The sequence below is a fragment of the Typopeltis vanoorti genome, chromosome 7 (genome assembly GCF_054136105.1).
Source record: "Typopeltis vanoorti isolate ZY-2024b chromosome 7, IOZ_Tvanoo_1.0, whole genome shotgun sequence".
NCBI lineage: Eukaryota > Metazoa > Arthropoda > Arachnida > Uropygi > Thelyphonidae > Typopeltis > Typopeltis vanoorti.
The window spans coordinates 42,516,345-42,537,984 of NC_143555.1; the positions used below are offsets into that span (position 1 = coordinate 42,516,345).

Consider the following 21,640-nt stretch of genomic DNA (forward strand, 5'->3'; position numbering starts at 1 on the left):
ATCAATGATTGCATAAAAATATATGCAGTTTCTGTTTACCATTTCAAATATGGGCAAGTTCACAAGTTCCTTTTCAAACATGTTACTGTTTTATAATTAACAATTTATTTTGCTGTTTTTATAAAAATGTTACTGTATTGTAATCAGTGGATTCAGTAGTAATAAAGAGTTTTTTACATTTGATAATGTTTACTGATTAATTTATAAAAAATTAGGAAGTTACATATCAGATGGCTTTTCTTGGATATACTTCATATATACTTTCTATATACTGTACAGTATATACCCATATATATATATATATATATATATATATATATATATCACAAAATGCATAATTAAGCCAAAATTGTCAACAAATGTTGACAATGTTGGCTTAGTTGTGCATTTTGTGCACTCACAGCCAAAATGGCCCACCGCAGTATGATGCCAATGGTAAAATTTTTCTCATTTTTCAAAGCAGAGTATGGTTTTGTAACACTTTTACAAAACTGAAACTGATATAGTTTCAGTTTATTTAAGTAAATAAATTATAATTTCTTGTTATCTGTTGCCTGAACTAAGTGCAGTTCATGAAATTGAAAAACTGTCAACTTTGTGCATTGCCTCAATCACCATTATGAAACAGCTGAAGTCTATATTTTATAACAAACTAGAATTTACAAACTGTTTTAATAACAATTACAGATTTTATGTAATGATTTATTAAAATAATTTGTATTCTCTTTGTAGAGATGAAGACAAGTGAATTGAATAAGAACATCAGAGTATTAAAAGAAAACTGTAGTACATTACCGTAAATGGAGTGGGAAATAATATGTGATTATAACTATATTTCCAATTTTTTATTATTGGATTGCTTGATACATGAAGCAGCTAACTTATTAAAACATAAAATGTGGTATATCTGAATGAAAGTCATCAGATACTCTACAATGCCCCCCCCCCTTCTTAAGATGCAAATCTGTCTCCAAATGAAGACTTCTTTTCTTTATTTTTTATTACATCAAATAATGTCTTTTTCTTTTAGCAAGTGGTCTTAACCTCCAAACTTTATTTTTTCTACTGCAACAATTTTCTGCATTTCAGAATGTGATTTTCTCACAATTCCTTTCAGGTGCTGTGCACTTAAAAAGTGCCCTTTCTCTAAAAGAGTTCTAATTTGACACAAGTGAGAGGACCTAACAAAATCCTCAACACATTGGCTTAAAGTTAGTAAATAGTATCTATCTGACATATGTTACAAGGTTTCCTAAAAACCCATATCCTGCCAGAGGAGTAGAATGATAAATTATCAAAGTTCTTATTTCATTTGGAGGTATTACTTCAGGCTTATCATCTACCAGTCTCTTCTTGAGTCTACTTTTCTTCTTAAATAGAATACCCAAATCATCATCATCATCAAATTCCTGCCATGTACCCTAAAGGGGGTGTACAGCATATGATAGTACTACATGAAAAAAATTACATCATTACTAACTTCCTATCTACAATTTTCCTCCAAATCAGTCTGTTACTTGTCAAGACTCCAACATTATCAGATCTTATATTTCTATCGTCTAAGGCACTTTGTACCGTATCAATCCACCTATATCTTGGTCTTCCTCTGGGTCGTTTTGCTGCCAACCTGGCAGAGAACACTTGTTTTGCTAATCTTTCCTTGCCCATTCTGTTTAAGTGACTATACTCCCTGAGATTAGCTCTGCTAACGCATTCCTGGATGCTGACAATGTCAAGTTCTTTCCTAATATCCTCATTTTTAATATGATATTGCCATTGATGCCATCTGTTCACACCTATAATCTTTCTCAGGACTCTCATATCTGCAGTCTCTAGTCTTTGGTCAAGTCTTTTACTTCTGACCCAACTCTCAGATCCATAACTTAAAACTGGTTTGAACACTGTCTTGTATACAATTAATTTAGTGTTCCGACTAATTTCTCTCTTATTCCATATGAATTTATTCATCTGACTTCCCACCATACCAGCTTTGCTGATTATGTTGTCTATTTCTATATTTAATTTATCATCTTCAGTAAAAATCGTGCCTAAGTAGCTGAAATGTTTTACTTGTTCCACAGGTTCTCCATTCACAACACAGTTGACATTTTCAATGAATCTGCTATTTTCATTGTCTTGTCTTTTTATTGCTGACCTTCATACCATATCTATTACAACAGTTATTTAATTTAGTCAGAGAATCTTGCAGACTTGTAGCGGATTTATTTAGAAGTATAACATCATCCGCATAAAGCAAAGAGCTGACATTAACATCTCCAATTTTGATATCATGTTTAATACCACTTTCCTTCATAATGTGATCCATATACATAATGAATAACAGAGGGGATAATGTATACATTCTAGTCTCACACCAGATTTAACATTAAACCATCTTCCTGTACTTCATTCAATTCTAACTGCTGACTTACAACACAAATAAAAACTAAGTATTGCATGATATAATGCCCATTGACATCATTTAACTGTAGTGTATTGAATAGCTTTTCTCTTGGCACCTTGTCATATGCCTTTTCCAGATCTACAAAACTCAAATACAGATCTTTGTTATATTCCCATGCTTTCTCAACTATTTGTCATAAAGTGAAGATCTGATCCTGACAGCCTCTATTTGGCCTGAATCCAGCTTATTCTTCACCAAGCTTTTCTTCCACAATTCTTCTCAACCGTTTCTCAAGTATACTTGAATAGATCTTGCCAGGAACACTCAGTAGGGAAATACCTCTGTAATTCTCACATGCAGTTTTATTTCCCTTTTTATGTATGGGTACTATGAGAGCTCTACTCCAATCATCGGGAATTCGTCCCTCTGTCCAGGCTTTCTGAACTATGCAGTGCAGCCACTGTAAGACTCTTATACCACTATATTTCAGCATTTCTGGTCGAATATCATCTACTCCTGCTTCCTTTCCACATTTCAAGCCTTTGATGGCTATTTCTACTTCAAGTATGGATATGTATTCCTGACTGCATGTCTGGTCAATGTTTTTTATTACTGTGCTGTCATCACTGCTTGTTTCATTTAGCAATTTTTTGAAGTAATTACTCCATACTTCAAGGATATCTTTTTTTCTCCCGTTTTCATGTCACCTTGATCATCTCTAACTCCTTTTACAGCACTATTTCCCCCATTCCTAAGCTTCTTCAACAACCTCCAGAATATTTTGCCACCTTCTTGATATTTATTTTCTATATTCTTGCCAAAGTCCTCCCATGACTTTTGTTTAGCTAGTTTTACACAGTGTTTAGCATTCTTGCATTTGTCTCTGTATTCTCTAAGAGCACAAGCTGACTTATTTGACAGGAACTTTTGATATGCTTTCTTCTTTTCCTTCACTGCCTCTTTATACAAATCATTAATAAATAAAATTTTAATTTTGATAGGCAATTTCTTATTTACTTGACTCTCTGAAGTTAGTGCCATGTAAACATCTCTCCAAAAGGGATCTTTCTTTTAAGCTGGAATCATTCTTTCTATACTTCAATCTTCCTTACTCCAAAATTTTTCATTTTTGTTGTTCAGAAGTTAAAACTGGGGAAACACAAGTAGTTTTAGCTTTGGAAGTACTCCTCTTTTCAATGCACTTTCTTCATCATGTGACCTGAAAGACAATCTACCAATGAGTTTTTAATCCGTTGGATATAGCTAAATTTAATATTAAATTCTTTTATTTTTCAAGGTCAATTCTTTGATTAATTATTCTAATTAGTCTCTGATTTTTGTCCTTCATATTGTTTTAGAAAAGGTAATGGTTTATGATCCGACCTGATCCTAATTACTTACTATATAAAATGTATTTAAGTTTCCTCAGTGTAAAAATAATTGTCATAGCTCCCTTTTCAGTCACCTAGTAGTTCAGTTCAGAGATATTTAGCTTTTTGCTGGGAAAGCTATGGATCTTAATCTTTCAGCTCCCTTCTGCTTAATACTAGTGCAGCTATACAATCAAATGATGCATCGAATGAGATGTAAAATGTTTCTCCTAGCCTAGGAGAAGTTAATACAGGAGGATTTATGAGAGCTTACTTTATATGTCAAAAGCTTTGTGCTCCTTAATTCCCCACTTAAATCTCAGTCACTTTTTGATTAAAGCTGTCAAAGGGTTGAGATATTTTGGGAATAAACTCAAGACAGAAATTTACTGCACCAATAAATCTCACTTGCCTGCCATATGAGTATTAAATGAATGAAGTGCAAATGCATTTTTTCCTATCTGGTCTTATTCCAATACAATCTATAATATGCTCAAGATATAAAACTTTGCTCAAGAAGAAGTGGCATTTTGAAGCTTTTAACTTTAAATTTGATTGATGAAACTTTGGGATAACTGATTTCAGTAACTTGCAGTGACTGTCAACAATAGAAGAATAAACAAGTAAGTCATCATGTAAACAAATTACTCTATGGGATAAAACCATATTCATTAGAGCCTAAAAAGAATGAGCTGAATTTCATGCACCCTATTCTGATTGACTCATATTTGATCCATGGTGTTGTAAAGTTAAAATAATGTTCTTCTCTGTCAAAGCAATCTGATAGTATCCACTGTTCAACTCTAACTTTGAGAATACAGAGCTCCTTCAACAGATACCAATGATATTCCTCTATATTAAAAAGTTCAAAGATAATATAGGTTTAGTAACCTTTTTACAGCTTGCAGGTCTACAAATCTAAGCTTTTCATGTGGTTTCTCTCACAGAAAGTATGGGCTATTTCCATAAACATTTTGAGAGTTGAATAATTTTTGAAGACTGCAAACACTCCTTTATGAGTTACTTATCAACATTCTTCAGTACTGTCTAATGATACCCTACAAAACTTGGTTTATCTGAATTAACCATGACAGAGTGCTCTACTACAGTCATTTCTGACAAATTAGATATCCCATCAGCAAAGCAGGTACCAAATTTCTTAATAACCTCCTTAGAATTTTGAGATAATATCCTTTTCTTAGAAAAAATATTGCTGAGTGTTTTCTCAAAAAGTACTTCATAAGGATCTGGATTCATAGAGGATGCATCAAATGAAATATCATTATCTTTTTCAGGAATACAAATCTCTTGAAATCTGGACTTAAAAGGAGGAGTAAAGGAATCATTTAATTGTGAAACTGGAAATTTATAACTAGGATTTTTTGTATTCTACACCCTGCAATCTAATAATTCCTGTTTCATAACAACAAGAATATTTGTTCAGCATCAAAAATTCTTCCATTCAAATAATACCAAAGGTATCTATAAACTGCTGGAGAAATAAAAAATTCCTGAGATACCTTTCATTTAAAATCTGGAAAGTTAATATCAATTACTAAAACTTCAACAGTTGATTAAAAATGGTTTTTTAGAGTTATAGATGAGTCTAAATTTTCCACTTCCCTTTGTAAAACATCTTTTTATCATTTGAAATTAAAAAAAATTACATGTTACAACAGAATCATGTGCTCCTGTTTCCCAGAGTATCTTGCATGGAATTCCTAAAATAAATGCATCTAAAATATTCAGAAACTATGGGTTAACAGAAACTAAAGTATGGACTGAATTCTTGCCATTTTTAGAATGATGTTATAAACTTACAATGCATTAGAATTCCTTGATTTACTAGAATTAAAAGAAGGGAAATTAGTTTTAGCTTGGGGAGTTTTGAAAAATTTGGAGGACCTAACCTTGATATGCGGCTCTTTTCATTACATGTGTAACAACACAGATTCTACCTCATCAGTTGGCTTTCTTTTAACCTTATCAAAAGATTGATTACAATTTTTTACATTTATTCCTTTTAGAATTTTTGCAAGCCCTTTTAAGATCTTCAATCACTGACAGAAGATATCTTTGAAGCTTTGTAAGAGACTCAATCCTTTGAAGATTTAACTTTTTTAACAGTAAGAAATTCTTTGCTGAAAGTTTTTAACATTCCTCATCAGATTCTATTCAGCTAATGCTATGTCTCGTACTTTTCCATTGTATTAACACCATGTCTTCTATAGACACTCCTTTTCACTTCGGGTTTAAAGCTATTTCTAAATTGCAAAAATAGTGTTCCTTCTAAGAAATCATTATCAGAAGCTTGTACATCAAATTCATAAAATGGTGTCAGTAGGCCTGTCATAAAATTAAGAGACAGTTTCCTTTGCTCCCTGAACATACTAGTGAATTTTCCAGAGGCTATGACCAATATCTAATTTCCTGGAAAATTCCTGTGGCAACAGGGATTTAAATGTTGCATAACAAAACTTGCCTCACCCTTGTAGAAATGTGAGCAAATCTATTAGCTTTTCCTTGTAATTTTGCTTTTAGAATAAGTAACAACTGAGAGCATTACCCATGTACCAAAAAACCCAACTATTTCATCAGTTTCAAAAAATACCTCACTGTTTTCCTGAGGCTCACCATTAAAAGCATGGATTAATCATTCCAAATGAGTAAGTTATGAAAATTCTTCATTTTGGAGAGATGGAGCCAAATCATCCATATTTTCATCAGCCATCATAAATAAAATTCCTGAAATAAATTTTAGATTAAATAAAATTGGAAAGAAAAGTTTAGAGAAATGAAAAACTTAAGAATTACATTTATTCTTAAATTTTGAAAATCATCGTATTGACTGTAACATTTATTGTGAAAAGGATAAAAACATTTTTTATATAATTTCTTTTCTTTATGTGTTTCTGCACTTAAAAGAGGTTCACACCATGAGTATTATTGGATTTTTCCAATGTACTTATTTACTTTAAAGGAATACTACTTTCCCCAAGCCTTAAAATAAATCTCATATATTACATTCACTTATCTTAAATAAGACAAGAAAATTGTAATGCAAAAAAAAAAAAAAATCGTATAATTTTATTTTTAAGTTAAGGGATATATATCCCATATAGTTTCTTAGCTGAATAAGAAACTCAAAGAGTTTCATGCCGAATATAGTAGAAACTATATAAAGTTCGGCGATTCCAAGCGTAAGCATATACCTGGATACTGCAGCAACTGACCCTTAAGGTAGTGCAAGCTGAGGCAACTCATGTCTAAGGTGGAGCAAGCTCCGATCACTATTCTTGATATTGACCCATAATGTGAACTTAGCTCCTAGGAGCTGTATTACTGTTCTACATTATGAGAGAAGGTCACTACCCAGACCGGTTTAAGGGTCAGTTGCTGCAGTATCCAGGTATTTGCTTACGCTTGGAATCGTCGAACTTTATATAGTTTCTACTATATTCGACATGAAACTCTTTGAGTTTCTTATTCGGCTAAGAAACTATATGAGATATATATCCCTTAACTTAAACAAGTTATATGTCACCGAATTGAAACCTTTGGCTCTTCATATGTCATATAATTTTATTATTATTATTATGAGTCACCTCCAAGGAGTCCAAAGACTCATCGAGAGAGGGGGGGGGCATCTACTCTACAATACTCCATCTCCACCACTTAATCCACCAACTACACCAAACTGCCACTACCATCATCATCTACACCAATGCCATCTACTGCCCACCACCACCACTCTAGTATTTTTTTTGTCTGTAAATTATGCATGTTCTCAAGGCCAATTTGTCTGTATGTGGGATGAAAAACCCTGCTACCTATGTATGAGATTGGCTAACTCATCTTCAATTGAAAAAACCCATAAAGATTCTTCTCATCACAATGAGAATTGAATTTAGGTCTTTTCCAATAGAAGGACACAGCATATCGCCAATCTCCAATTGCGCTACAGAAGTGCTTAATTAATATAAAAATCATGCGACTTTCCTGATGATTCTTTCATTCAGATACACTACAGGAGTATATGAAGTAGCTGAATCCAAGATAAGGTGGATGACTAAGGATACACTGCAGGGCTCAGTACTTTGGCCACTGCTTTTTAATTTGTGCATGATATTTAACATACCCAGTTGTTTGCTGATGATGCAAAACTAGGAAAAGAATAATTAATAATTAATAAAGGTGATATGTAGAAGGACTTAAATAGACTTGCAGTAAGTATAAATAACAGCTGTTGTAACGTAATGTAGCAAGTAAGAATATCCTTTGGAATGAAAAGATTGAAAGCTGTATACTATATGATGGAACTGGACTACAGGAAACTGATGCTTATAGGAATATGAGGGTGCTTATGGATAGAGAGGTGGAGTTTTAGAAAGAATATTACTGAAGTGGCTAAAATAACTCACCTAGATGTTGAAGAGCACAATGACAAACAGAGATAATGAGATTATTATTCCTCTCTGGAAGGTTATGATATGGCCATATCCAGACTGCTGCATACAGACCTAGTCATATGGGTGCCTTGGGTTGAGAAAGTTGTGGAAATGATCCAGATGTAAATGACCAAGACAGTGATAGGTCTATGGAATGTTCCCAATGGGTATAGATTAAAAAATTTAGTTGATAGGAAGAAAAACAGGAAATATAAGAGAAATATATAAAATAATGAAATAAAATAATGAAGGTCACTCAAGGGCTCACTTTAGTGAGTACGGGCATGGCAAACCCGAGGTACCTGATGCTGGACCATGCCTTACTTCATGTAATATATATCTGTTATATTATTCTGTAGACTGGTCCCTCCTCTTCTTTCTTTGCTTCTTTCTCCTCTCCTTGCTCCTTCCCCCTGATGCTATTAGAGTATTCGAGGGCTAGGGGTGAGTCTTTCCTATCTTGCTAAGTCATTTCGTCTTATGCAGCCACCGAAGGAGGCAAGCTAGCCTCAATAGGTGCCGGTCCCAAGCCCGGATAAATGCGAGGGTTGATGTCAGGAAGGGCATCCGGTCATAAAACTTCAGTGCCAACTCAAACTATGATTATGAGTCGAAGAGAAAATGATATAAGGGCTAGGGCGTACCCCTTAAGCGACGCGCAGCCACATCGCCCTACAGCTGTGAGAAGTGGACGAGGGCTACCACATCAAGGGCGGGTGCGGTTAAAGAAGCGAGCCCAGCAGGTGGAGAGGATGTTGCGAGTGGGAACACTGAATGTTGGAAGCATGACTGGAAGGGGAAGAGAGGTGGCAGACATGATGAGGAAGAGGAAGTTGGACATTTTATGTGTGCAGGAGACAAGGTGGAAAGGGGGAAAGGCAAAGGAACTGGGAGATGGATATAAATTGTTCTACTCTGGAGCGAATAACGAGGGAAGAAATGGTGTAGGAATTGTGGTGTGTGGCAGAATGACGGGTGAAGTACTGGACGTGGGTAGAAGGAACGACAGGATCATGCGAATGAAATTGGGTCTTGGAGAAGAGCGGGTGGTTGTATTATGTGTATATGCCCCGCAAGTTGGTTGTACAGCAGAGGAAAAAGATGAGTTCTGGAACGTGTTAGATGAAGAAATGAGGGAATTAGAAGAAAATGAGATGGTGATTGTCGGAGGAGACTTGAACGGGCACATAGGAAGACAGAATAGAGATTGTGAAAGGGTGCATGGTGGCCACGGAGTGGGAATGATGAACCAGGAAGGAGAGAGGGTTGTGGACTTTGCAGTAGCGTTTGATCTGGCAATTGTGAACTCGTTTTTCTTCAAGAAGGAAGAACATTTGATAACATTTAGAAGTGGTAACAACAGCTCACAAATTGACTACATTTTGACTAGAAGAAAACATCTTAAAGTTGTGACAAATTGTAAGGTAATTCCAACAGATCAAGTAGCACAACAACACCGACTGCTGTGCGCAGACTTTAAATTAAGATCGAAGATAAGAACTTCTGGTTGCCATGGGATGAAGACAATTAAGTGGTTTCGCTTAAAAGAAGAGAGTGTGAGGAATCATTTTAGGGAGAGAGTGTTAGAGAGGATTTCGGATGGACTGGAAAGTGTACAAGATTGGTGGAAACAATTCAAAAGTAATCCTGAGCTGTGCAATCGAGGTGCTTGGTGAGACATCTGGAAAGATTAGAGAGCAGAAGGAGGGTTGGTGGTGGAATAATGATGTACAAGTGGCAGTGACAGCTAAGAGGAAGGCAAAGCAGAAGTGGGATGAGTCAAGAGTGGAAGAGGACAGAGAGGTGTACAAAGAGAGAAAGCAAGAAGCCAAGAGAGTTATGGCACAGGCGAAGGCCATGGCATATCAAGATCTGTATGATCAATTAGAAACAAAGGAAGGACAGAGAAAAATTTACCAACTAGCGAAATGTAGAAATAAAGCAGCTAAGGACATCTTACATGTGAGGCAGATCAAAGATGCTGAAGGAAGAGTATTATGGAGGGATGTGGACATAAGAAACAGATGGAAAATATACTTTGAGGGACTTCTGAATGAGGAAAATGCAAGGACTCACAGAGGAGATGGGCAGCCTTCTGAGGGGATGGTGCAGAACATCAGTAGAATGGAAGTGACGGAGGCCATGAAGAGGATGAGGAATGGAAAAGCGGTGGGCCCCGACAGAATTCCAGTGGAGGCATGGAAGGCACTGGGGGAAGAGGGAATTGACCTGCTGTGGGACCTGTTCATGAAAGTTTGCCAACAGGAAAATATACCCGAGGAATGGAGGGAGAGTACTCTTGTTCCCATCTACAAGGGTAAAGGGGATGCACAAGACTGTAAAAATTACAGAGGAATAAAGTTGATGTCCCACACAATGAAGATCCTAGAAAGGGTTCTTGATGGTAGATTGAGGGAGGAGGTGGAGATTGCAAAGGAACAATTTGGCTTCATGCCTAGTAGATCAACAACAGATGCTATCTTTGGGTTACGACAGATGATGGAAAAATATCGAGAGAAACAAAGGGAGCTACATCTGGTATTTATTGATCTGGAGAAAGCATACGATAGAGTGCCAAGGCAAGAAGTCTGGAGGTGTCTGAGGGAGAAGAAGGTGCCGGAGAAATATGTCAGGTTGGTGCACGAAATGTACAGAAATGTGAAGACAAGTGTTCGGACCTGTTTGGGACAGACAGAAAGTTTTCAAGTAACAGTTGGCTTGCATCAAGGGTCAGCATTAAGTCCGTTTCTGTTTAATATTGTGATGGAGGTGGTAACAGAGGAGGTGAGAGAAGATGCACCTTGGACAATGCTGTATGCAGATGACATCTTGCTGTGTGTAGATTCAAGAGAAGAAGCGGAAACTAAACTGGAAAGATGGAGAAAAGTACTGGAAGAGAGAGGTATGAGACTGAGCAGAAGTAAGACAGAGTATATGTGTTGTGCAGTGGGCGGTGGCCAGGAGACAGACCTGGAGCTGGAAGGAAATGTCATCAGGAAGGTGAGAGACTTTAGATACTTAGGTTCGACAGTGGAAGAAGATGGAGGAGGTGAGAAGGAAGTGGGATGCAGGATACAAGCAGGTTGGAGGAACTGGAGGGAGATGGCTGGAGTGTTATGTGATAAGAGGGTGCCGATCAATCTGAAAGGCAAAATTTATAGGACAGTAGTGAGGCCAGCTATGACATATGCTATAGAAACTGTGGCCCTGAGGAAAAATAACATTAGCAGGATGGAAGTAGCAGAGATGAGAATGCTTAGGTGGATGTGCGGTGTGACCAGAAAGGATCATCTGAGAAATGACTATGTCAGGGGAACAGTGAAAGTTACGAACTTAGGAGCGAAAATACAGGAGGCAAGGTTGAGATGGTTTGGTCATGTGATGAGGAGAGAGGACGAATATGTGGGAAGAAGGGTCATGCAGATGGATGTGCAAGGAAGGCGGAAGCATGGGCAGCCAAAGAAGAGATGGAGGGAGCTGGTAGAAGAGGACTTGAAGATGAAGAACTTGGATGTGGTGATGACAGCCCAAGACAGGAAGGTGTGGAGGAGACTCATAATAAACAGTGACCCCACTTAAGTGGGAGAAGCTGCAGAAGAAGAAGAAGAAGATATAAAATAATGAAGGGATTTTCAATGATTGATATAGAAGAAATTTTTCAATACATGATGCAGGAATGAAGGAAGGGGTCAACCCTGAAAGCTGTAGGTGTAGGATTAGCATGGAAATGTAGACTCAGTTTTTTGTTGAATAGGTAGAATGGGCTGCCAGAATCAGTTGTGAGCGGTCTGTCAGTAAATGAACTCAAGGGAGAAGTATGACAGGCATTGTGTGTGACTAATGGTCAGTGTGGGTCTCCTGCAATGAGTGTTTGAACTCCATTGAGATGTCTGAGTAATAATAGTAATGTAAATAAGATATTCAAGCTGACAGGTATTTACCAGATGGTCAATAAAGGAGATTTTTTTTATGGTAGAATAAGAGGAAGTGACAAGGCATTGAGTGCAAATATTTTATCACAAGAAATAATAATAGAAAAGACTAGAAATAGCAATACAAGCAAGCAAGAAAATGTAGCACAGAAATTACAAAGATCATCCTGAAACAATCTTATAATATCAGACAATATATGAGTGACCAAGTGAATGTTGTTTCATGGGAGAAAAATTCAGCTTTGTGACCTAAACTACTTCAATAACAACATTTCAAGTATACGTAGAAGGATCATTAGTGAGGAACAGATCATAAATGTTTCAAAACAGTTAGAATTATCTACTATTCAGCTAAAGTATCTGATGTGAACAATTTGTGTGCGACTGTTGATAGCAAATTCCTCATTATCATCTTGACCTCAGTGAAGTTAGAATTGTCAACATTAAAATATCCAGGGAAGATGTTTAAATCTCCTCCATTCAGACTTGTCAATTAAGGAAGTCTGGCTGGAGGAGATTTAAACATTTAAAGAAAGGAAATAAAAAAGATCAGAAATAGTTGGTGGCATCAGGGGGGAGGGGGAGAGAATAAATGAATTTGACAGAATGAGGCAAAAAATTTATAGCTACAGAAGAGGAGATTATAAATTGGACTCTCTCTTTCTGACATAGGATATCAGAACAAAATAGACATATATATATATACAGACATTGCATTTGAGATTAAAAGGGTCAAAAAAAAGTGTAATTGAGAAAGTTGAGCAGTGAAATGAGTAATAACTGAGAATACTGAAATTTGAGATATTTTCAAATCACAGATATTTTCTATTAGGAAAATATCTGTGATTTGGCATATTGTAGATGGAATTAACATTATTGGGGTTGGAACTGAGACCACATACATATTTGCATAGTAGATCAGGAGGGGTCTACCTTTTTTTTTTTTTAACATGAAATCTATTTCTTTTTGCTTGACTTTTCATCGTTCTTTAAAGCAAGTTAGGACTGACACTGATATGGAATAGACATTAATGAATTCTATGCTTATCACACACATATGGAGAATTTTACTCAATCTTTCTTTCTGCAGATCATGCCAGTGCCATCTGCATATTACTTGGAGCAGAGCTGTAAAGAACTGCAATGGTGATTTGGAATCCTCCAGTGTCACTATCAGGTTCAATTCAGTATACTGTCTTTCAGCCAGTCTGTAAACATCAGACACATAACTCTGTCTCATTTAACTCTGAAAATACTAAGCAGTATAGTTCTGCTCAGTATCTCTCTTTCAGCCAGTCTATAAATATCAGACAAATAAGTGCCTCGTAATGCAAATGAAAGAATGATAGCATGTTGCGCCCTTCGATTGGAAAAGGCCTAAGCTTGATTCTCGTCATGATGAGAGGAAACTTTAAATGGGTTTTTTCAAATGAAGTTGAGTTAGCTAATCATATATGGAGGTAGCAGGATTTTTCTCCCATAAATTCAGGTTTTCATCCCACATACAGACAGATAAAAAATACTAGTGGTTATGGTGGGCAGTAGATAGCACTGCATGTAAATGTAGTGGCTTTCTGTATAGTTCGTGGATTAAGTAGTGGAGATGGAGAGTTATAGAGTAGTGTGCCTTCCCTTGATGAGTCTTTGGAGGTGTCATCTAATAATAATTCTAAAAACACTAAGGAATAATGCTGATGTCAAGTCCCTTCAAAAAGTTTTAAATAAACTTTTAGCATGGATGGATTATTGGGGAGGGGTGAGTTCAATATTAATAAGTCGGAGGTATTGCATCTTGAGTGTAGAAATGTAAGGTGATGTATCATGTTAGTGGAACTGTGCTCTAGGGAGTGAATGAGATTAGAATTCTGAGTAGATGATCAACAGAAGTCCTGAGCAAACTGAAAGTACTGCAAAGACCACAATGATGCTATAATAAGGAAGACACTGACAAGCAGAAACAGTGAGGTAGTTGCACCAGTGTATAATGCATTGGTTAGACTGTACATGGACTACAGTGCACAGATTTGATTGCTTGGTTTCTGCTGTGATGTTTAAACACTCCAGAGATGAGTTACTCAGGTGATAATAGGAATCTGAAATGCTGGCTATGGGGAGAAGATGAATAAATGTAAATTGATAGAACTTAGTGAATATGTTGAAAATAGATGATGTTATACAAATTATAGATTATTATATGGTGGGTGAGAGCAGGGAAATGAGGGACTATCCCTACAAGCTGTGTAAAAGTGCAGTGAAAAGAAAAGAGCAGAAAGTAGTAAATGGTAGGCCAGTGGAATGCATTGCTAGAATGTGTTGTGGATGTTAAGCGTGTGAATGAGTTCAACACCCAGTATGACAGATACATTGCTTGTTGAGTGAGAACATTTGTAATCAGTTCCACTGATTTCATGGAAGCGTGTTAGTAATACTTCATTGTTTTTATTACTATTTTTATTACTACTTTTATATATTTTTTTAGTTATTTATAACAACTGGATTCCAATATGTAATATTGATTAATTCTATGACTCTCACTTAATTACTTGATTTTTTAAGGATTTTTTTATTTTTTATTAATTCTTTTTTATATTTCTTCTATATTTTTTTTAAAAATTTATATTTACACAGTCCAGAATCCCTTCTCTAGAGACCAAACATGGAACTATCCACAATGAGTCATGCTCATTGTGGGCCTGAAGTCTTCCCACAATGAGTCTTGTGACTCCACGGAGAATAAATTGAATAGATGTTTAAGAATGCATTTAAGAGATGAATTTCCTTGTCTGGTATTAGACCACCACCTTACTTATTGCTTGTCTGAAATGGCTTACAAAAGTGTGTTTCTAAGAGTAGGATTTCAAGATTATCTTAAAAATAAAAAAAGTACTTTAAGTAAAAATTTAGAAATAAAACCCAACCACAAAAAACTAGGATACAGAACAGGATCAATTATGCACTGATAACATTCAAGAGCTAAATTCCCAAACACAGTACATTTACAAGTGGAAGTTACAATAATAAATAGACTAAAAAAAAAAAAAGATGAAGGATGATGACAAAATTCCTTAGAGTGATTGATTGTTTTGGATTTACTGCCAAAGCAATTGAGGTTATAAGGAATGTATTATGTCTAAATTGTCTATGAATTCTTCTGGCTGGATTTCCTATTTTGTGGGTTTAAAATGGAAGTGGATGGGAAGAAATCTTCCTTAGAAGAATACATAAACAGTAAAGTTACAAATGTAAAGCTGTTTGCTTTTTCACTTCTGAAGTGATACAATTAAATAATGGCATCAGAGACCGAAAATTTTTGAAACTCTTGCATTTTATTTAAAATTATAACCCTGTGTTTTGATTTATTAAGATATCAAAATAGTTATTGAAAAATATAAGAAACAAACAAACCTGCTTTGACTGACTTATTATTTCTCCTCTAACATCAAAAGAACTTCTTGATTCTGCAATAGTATACTGGACAGTAGATTGATCAGACTGTTGGTTTTCTATAGTTAAGTACAACAATTAATAAAATGGTTATGCATTATATAATTTTACGGTATCACAAAGGTAGTGTTTGGCACTGTTAACAGAAAAATAAAATGATTTTATAAAATGTCATGATAAATCAGTGTGTTTTAATAGTTTACAAACCTTGAATGTGTGGTACGGGAATCACAGAATCTGAATCTAGATATGATCTAACAACCAGAGCTTGTCCATCTAATCTCTGTGCCCAGCGACCACGAGGCTGAAGAGGCAATGTCATTGCTTTTTCAGATACCGGAGATGTTTTCAGTTCTTCTACCATCTGTGGGAAGAAAAAGTAATAACAATAATGGAAAAGTTAAAATTTAAAAATGGCTATATTTACATTCTGCAAACAGTAAAACTAAAAAAAAAATCCACATAAAAATTTCAGATTTATATTTTTATCAACAGAATATGTGCACAAAATGACAGACAAAATTTCCTCTATTGACTGTTGGTCAATAGAGGAAATTTTGGAATGAGAAGAGGCAGGCTTTTCCCCTGCTTAAGGGTCAAGGCTGTATAACTGAGAGGAGACCTCCACATAGCCTTTAAAGGAATGCAGAGAACCGACCAGGGCCTCTAACCTAATGTCCAATCGTCACCTTCTCGTGGTGCACCCTGTTGGGTATCTACTTGGATACTGAATGAACGAGGATGGGCTGGCAATTTGGGATTTAGCCGACCAAATTGTATTCTTATTGGTTAAACCAAAATAAAAAATGATGGTACAACATGACAAAATTTCATGCCGGCTGGGGCATCGCCCGGATAAACAAGGCCCTCGTTGTTTTTGCCAGGGAACCAAGGCAAACAGCGAAAAGTCAGCTACTGGAACAAATCTGAAAACACACCCCAACTCAACATCACCAGAGTTAAAGATCGGTACTATCAACATAAGAAGCCTGAATGGCAAAGAAATGGAGCTAGCGGAGGAATTAGATAAGTACCAGATCGACATAATAGGGGTGACTGAAACAAAAAAGACAAAAACTCGTGAGATCTTTCTGAGCAATAAATACAAAATGTTATATTCAGGCAATGACAATCAAGGAAAAGAATGAGTAGCCATAGTATTCAACACAAAATATGAGGCTAATCTTCTTGAATGGCAGTCAGTCTCAAGTAGAGCAATGTGGGCAAATATGAGAATGGGGAACTGGACAATGAGACTTATTTGTGCCTATGGTCCCACAGAAGGTTCTACTAAGGTAGAAGTGGAGGAATTTTTTGATGCATTAGAAAAAGCAACTGACACAATGAAAAAGGAAAAGTTGGTCCTTGTTGGGATCTAAATAGCAGAGTAGGAAATGATTATGAGACATACAAAAATATTTTGGGAAAATTTGGAGAAAAGAGCAAAGCTAATAATAATGGCAAATATCTGTTGGATTTCTGCTCAGGACATGGATTGGTTATTACTAACACCATGTTCCAACATAAAAATGTGCACAAATTCACATGGAGAGAAGAGGCTAGGAATAAGAATAGTCTCATTGACTATGTTATTATTGATAGTGATGTTTTCTCCCAGGTGCAGGACACCAGAGTATACAGAGGATTTGAAATTGGAAGTGATCACTATTTAGTCTTGAGCAGGATAAAATTGAATTTAATATCGAAAAGAATAACATGTAAGAAAGTTTTAAAGCGAATAAAAGTTGAGCAGCTCTGAGATGTGAACTGTAGACTAAAATACACAAAGATTATTGAAGAAAAAATGAAAGAGTTTGAGAACAGGAATCAAACCTTGGAGATTCAGTGGCAAACTCTGAAGGAAACATTGATTGATTTTGCCAGAGAGGCATGTGGTGAGGTTGTCTGCAAGGATAAAAAAATCAGAACTCCCTGGTGGACACAGGAGGTTAAAGAGGCAGTGAAGGAAAAGAAGAAAGCATATCAAAAGTTCCTGTCAAATAAGTCAGCTTGTGCTCTTAGAGAATATAGAGACAAATGCAATAGAAATATAAGATCTGATAACGTTGGAGTCTTGACAAGTAACAGACAGATTTGGAGGAAAATTGTAGATAGGAAGTTAGTAATAATATAATTTTTTCATGTAGTACTATCATATCCTTTACACCCCTTGTGGGTACATGGCAGGAATTTGATGATGATGATGAGGCTTTTCCCCAGAGATGAACTTGAAGAAACACTGTAATGAACACAATGGATCTGCAGTGATTGTATGGGCACTAAGAGGAATAGAAAAGAAAGTTTTTTCATATTATGCATTGTATTAAAGCTATTTTGTGAGATGTGTGACTCTTTATTACAGCTGCTGCCATAACTCTGTTGATTTACACATTGTTACCCAGCCCACCATGATGTAATGACAACATTTTGTAGCATGCATGCTTCTCATCCATTTAAAATATGGTTGGTAAAAAAAAAAAAAAAAAAATAAATAAAAAAAAGGGGGGGGGATGTGTGTGTCTGTATGTGAAATGGGTTTGTTGATTCATCTTATTATTTAGAACGATGTCACCTATTTTGGTCTTTGCAGTGCACCAATTACTATGACCACTGTCGGTGCCAGGTTATTTTGCGCCCTAGGCAAATTTCACAAGTCGGATATTTTTTTAATGAAATTTTAAATATAAAAAATAAAAATTATTTTGGCATGCTTTATTAATAATATACAATATGTATAATATATGAAAATCAAATTTTTCTTGCCTTCAATTTTGCAAAATTTTGAAAGTTTTTGCACCCTTGGCGATTGCCTAGTTTGCCTAAATGGTAACGCCAGCCCTGACTATGGCTACATTGGTACTCTAATTCTTCTACTAGCATCACGTGTGCTCATTTTTATGCTGCTCAACCCAAAGTGGTAGTCACTTCCCCATTTCAAATCTGCTACGCACTCTCGCATTTTGGACCTTCCCAAAACATCACTATGAAGAATAAAATAAACAATAAGACTTCTTGCTTTGTGTATGTTCTCTCCATGTAAATCCTTTAACTTTTTTATATTGGAACATGGCATTAACAATTACTAATCTATGTTCTGAGCAGAAAGCTAAGCTAATTACTTACCAGTATTATTAGCCCTTCCCTTCCTCCAAATTTTCCAGACATTTCCTACTCTGCTGTTTAGGTCTCCAACAGGAACTTGTCCAATTTCCCATTTTCAAATTTGCCATCACTCTACTTGAAACTTTCTCTCATTCATTTATCTTCATTATTTTATTTGAATACTATATCTCTTTTCTCTATTCCATAAGTCTGTGTAAATCATCTTATTATTTAGAATGATGTCACCTACTACTACTATGGCTACACTGGTATACTCTAATTCTTCTACTAGCATCACTAATTTTCTATCGATGATGTCTATCCTGAATTCTGCTAAGACAGCATTTGTTACAGCATCTAACTTTTAACTGTTTGCTCAAACCCAGGTGGAAAGAGAATATCACACAGCCAGCAAGCAAGATATTACTGTGTTGTACAATATAGTGAATTGAATAAAGGAAATGACTACTCAGTGATACTGCTGATCTTGAACAAGGTGGTTTGGATAAGAGGCTGGTTGATAATAGATATGAAAGAGTGTTGTATGGAAGGGGGTTAGTTGGGGGAGAAGGCAAGTGACTAGTGGTGTACCACAGATTTAAGTACTTCATCCTCTGCATTAATTTATAGAGTAATACAGGAAATTACTAAAGCGTAAATATTCAGTTAATTGTTGATGAAGCAAAGACAGAAAGAGCAACAGTCAATGAAGATAATGCACAGATCCTGTAAATGACTTAGATAGACTGGCAGTATGGGCAAATACCAATACTATGAGTTTACGATCATGCATTTTGGGATGAAGAGATCACAACCAATGTGCTATAGTCAGTGGTGAGCTATGGAAGTTTTAACAAAGGGCTCGCATCGTCGAGCAAAAAAAAAAAAAAAAAAAGGCCTAGCTTAGCCCTTATAATATTTATATTGTGACTTTGCAGAGCCTCTGACAGACATAATTCCTGTAGGATATCAATCATTAATGCTAGATCTTTTAAAAATTCCAAATTGAGAAGATTTTTTAAAAAGCCTTTATATTTATTGTTCGATGCAAAATGCTTGCATAAAGCTAGGTAATTTCTCCACACAGCAAGAGCCGTTTGTAAACTGCAAGCTGCCCATCGTGGTCCAAACACATGGCCGATCTTTAAAATTTCAATACCAAGGTCTTTTGCAATCGTATTTAATTCTCGTTGATTTTTTTGGTGATTAATGATAAAAAGCATATAATTTATCCATAAATTTTTCAAAATGATTTATTTATTTAATGTTTTTTTACCGGAATCGTCTAATGTTAAGTGTAAAAGATGAGCTACACAATGCTAAATCACAATGTTGGGAAATTTTTGTAGAAGTTTGATTGCAACACCTGATTTGTTTCCTAACATTACACTAGCTCCACCAGAACAAAATGCAATGAGATGATTTTTTAAATAGTTATCAGAAAATCCATATGAATTTAAAGTAGCAGTTATAGTAGCATGTATACATTCTGCGGTGGTATTTTCTAGTTCTACAAGATTATTAAACAAGAAGAACAAGGGACTCGCAAATTTGAGAAAAATTTAACAAAGGGCTCGTGCAAACCCCTTATAACTCACCACTGGTTATAGTGATGGAATGTGCTATGTACATTCAATCAGTATAGTACACCTAAAACAGATGATATTTTTCTTTCTATATACTATACTGATCACAAGCTTAGTACTGTACTGGTGGAATTGAACTGCAGGAAAATGATGAGGCCAGGGATTTGGAGTTACTGTGGACAGGGAGTTGAGATAAAACTGATTATTGGTTATAGAAGAATACACAGACAAACAGAGATAAGGAGGTTATTATTTCCCTTTATAAGGCTTTAATAAGGCCATATCCAGACTACTGCATGCAGATTTAGTTGCCTGGATTCTGTGGGATGAGTATCAGTGTTATAATATATGGAGAGGATCCAAAGGCAAGGGACCACGATTGTAGCTGGGCTATGGAATGCTCCTGAATGAGAACAAATCAAACATCTGTGGGTTTCAAAAAGTAGCTGTGAATAAAAGGAGACATGATAGAAGCACACAAATTATTAAATGAATTTTAAAGGATTGACAGTGAAAGGCTTTGGCAGTACATGGTTGATTGATGGATTTGTGGTTTTATGGTGCAAAGATAGCAAAGAGCATACTGCATCAGGACACAGGTTAGAGCAGTACACAGGGTGTACATAAATAAATAAGGAGATAAATTAGTGAATTATATAGAATATATGTATAAAGTTATAAGATAATAAATGACTCAATGAAGTGTATGTACAAGGTTTAGTATCTGCAATGCAGTATCAATGTTATAATCAAATCTCTTTAAATAAATGAATGTTTTGTAAAAATTTAAAAATATCATGCAGTTTGTCTGAGTCTGATAACATCTACCTGGGTGTATGGGGCTCAGTCAGATAAGTAAAAATGTCATTTCTCTCTTGTGAAGCACTAGCACTCCACCAGAATGTGAATAATGGTTAGACAGGTGTTGCATTTCTCACACTTAGGTAGGTCATCAGCCCTCAGTAAATAAGAATGTGTGAACTTACTCTAGTCAACTTAGATTGGCAGTCTAAGTTGACTAGACTGCCAATGCTTAATTTCATGCAATTTGTCCATCAATGCTTCCTGCCAGGAGTATTGCCACTGGGCAATTAACTTCAGTTTTATAAACTAGTTGTAGTCAGTGTAAGGGAGAGCTAAAACAATATGTCAAAAAGTATGAACTGATCTGAGCAGTTGCATCGGCGAAGTCATTGCCCTTAATTCCAATGTGGCTGGGAATCCATCATACTGAACATCGAAATTAAGGGTCTTTATTTTGTAAAAGAGTTGTAGCACTTCACCAGGGACTGGATGTGGATTAAATTAAGACATTACCATTACTTCCAGTTATTAACTGCAGTATGCCTAATGA

The 21,640-nt window shown here is 35.7% G+C and overlaps 1 protein-coding gene across 1 annotated transcript in view; it reads right to left on the minus strand.

Moving 5' to 3' along the window:
- The window catches only part of LOC150104628 (mitogen-activated protein kinase-binding protein 1-like), a 399,663-nt gene that overhangs the window by 120,501 nt on the left and 257,522 nt on the right, over nucleotides 1-21,640 (minus strand). The window contains exons 20-21 of the mRNA XM_090395826.1: nucleotides 15,806-15,962; nucleotides 15,560-15,657 (exon numbers count right to left, since the gene is read on the minus strand). Coding sequence (XP_090251952.1) covers nucleotides 15,560-15,657; nucleotides 15,806-15,962 — 255 coding nt within the window. The remainder of the gene's footprint in view (nucleotides 1-15,559; nucleotides 15,658-15,805; nucleotides 15,963-21,640) is intronic.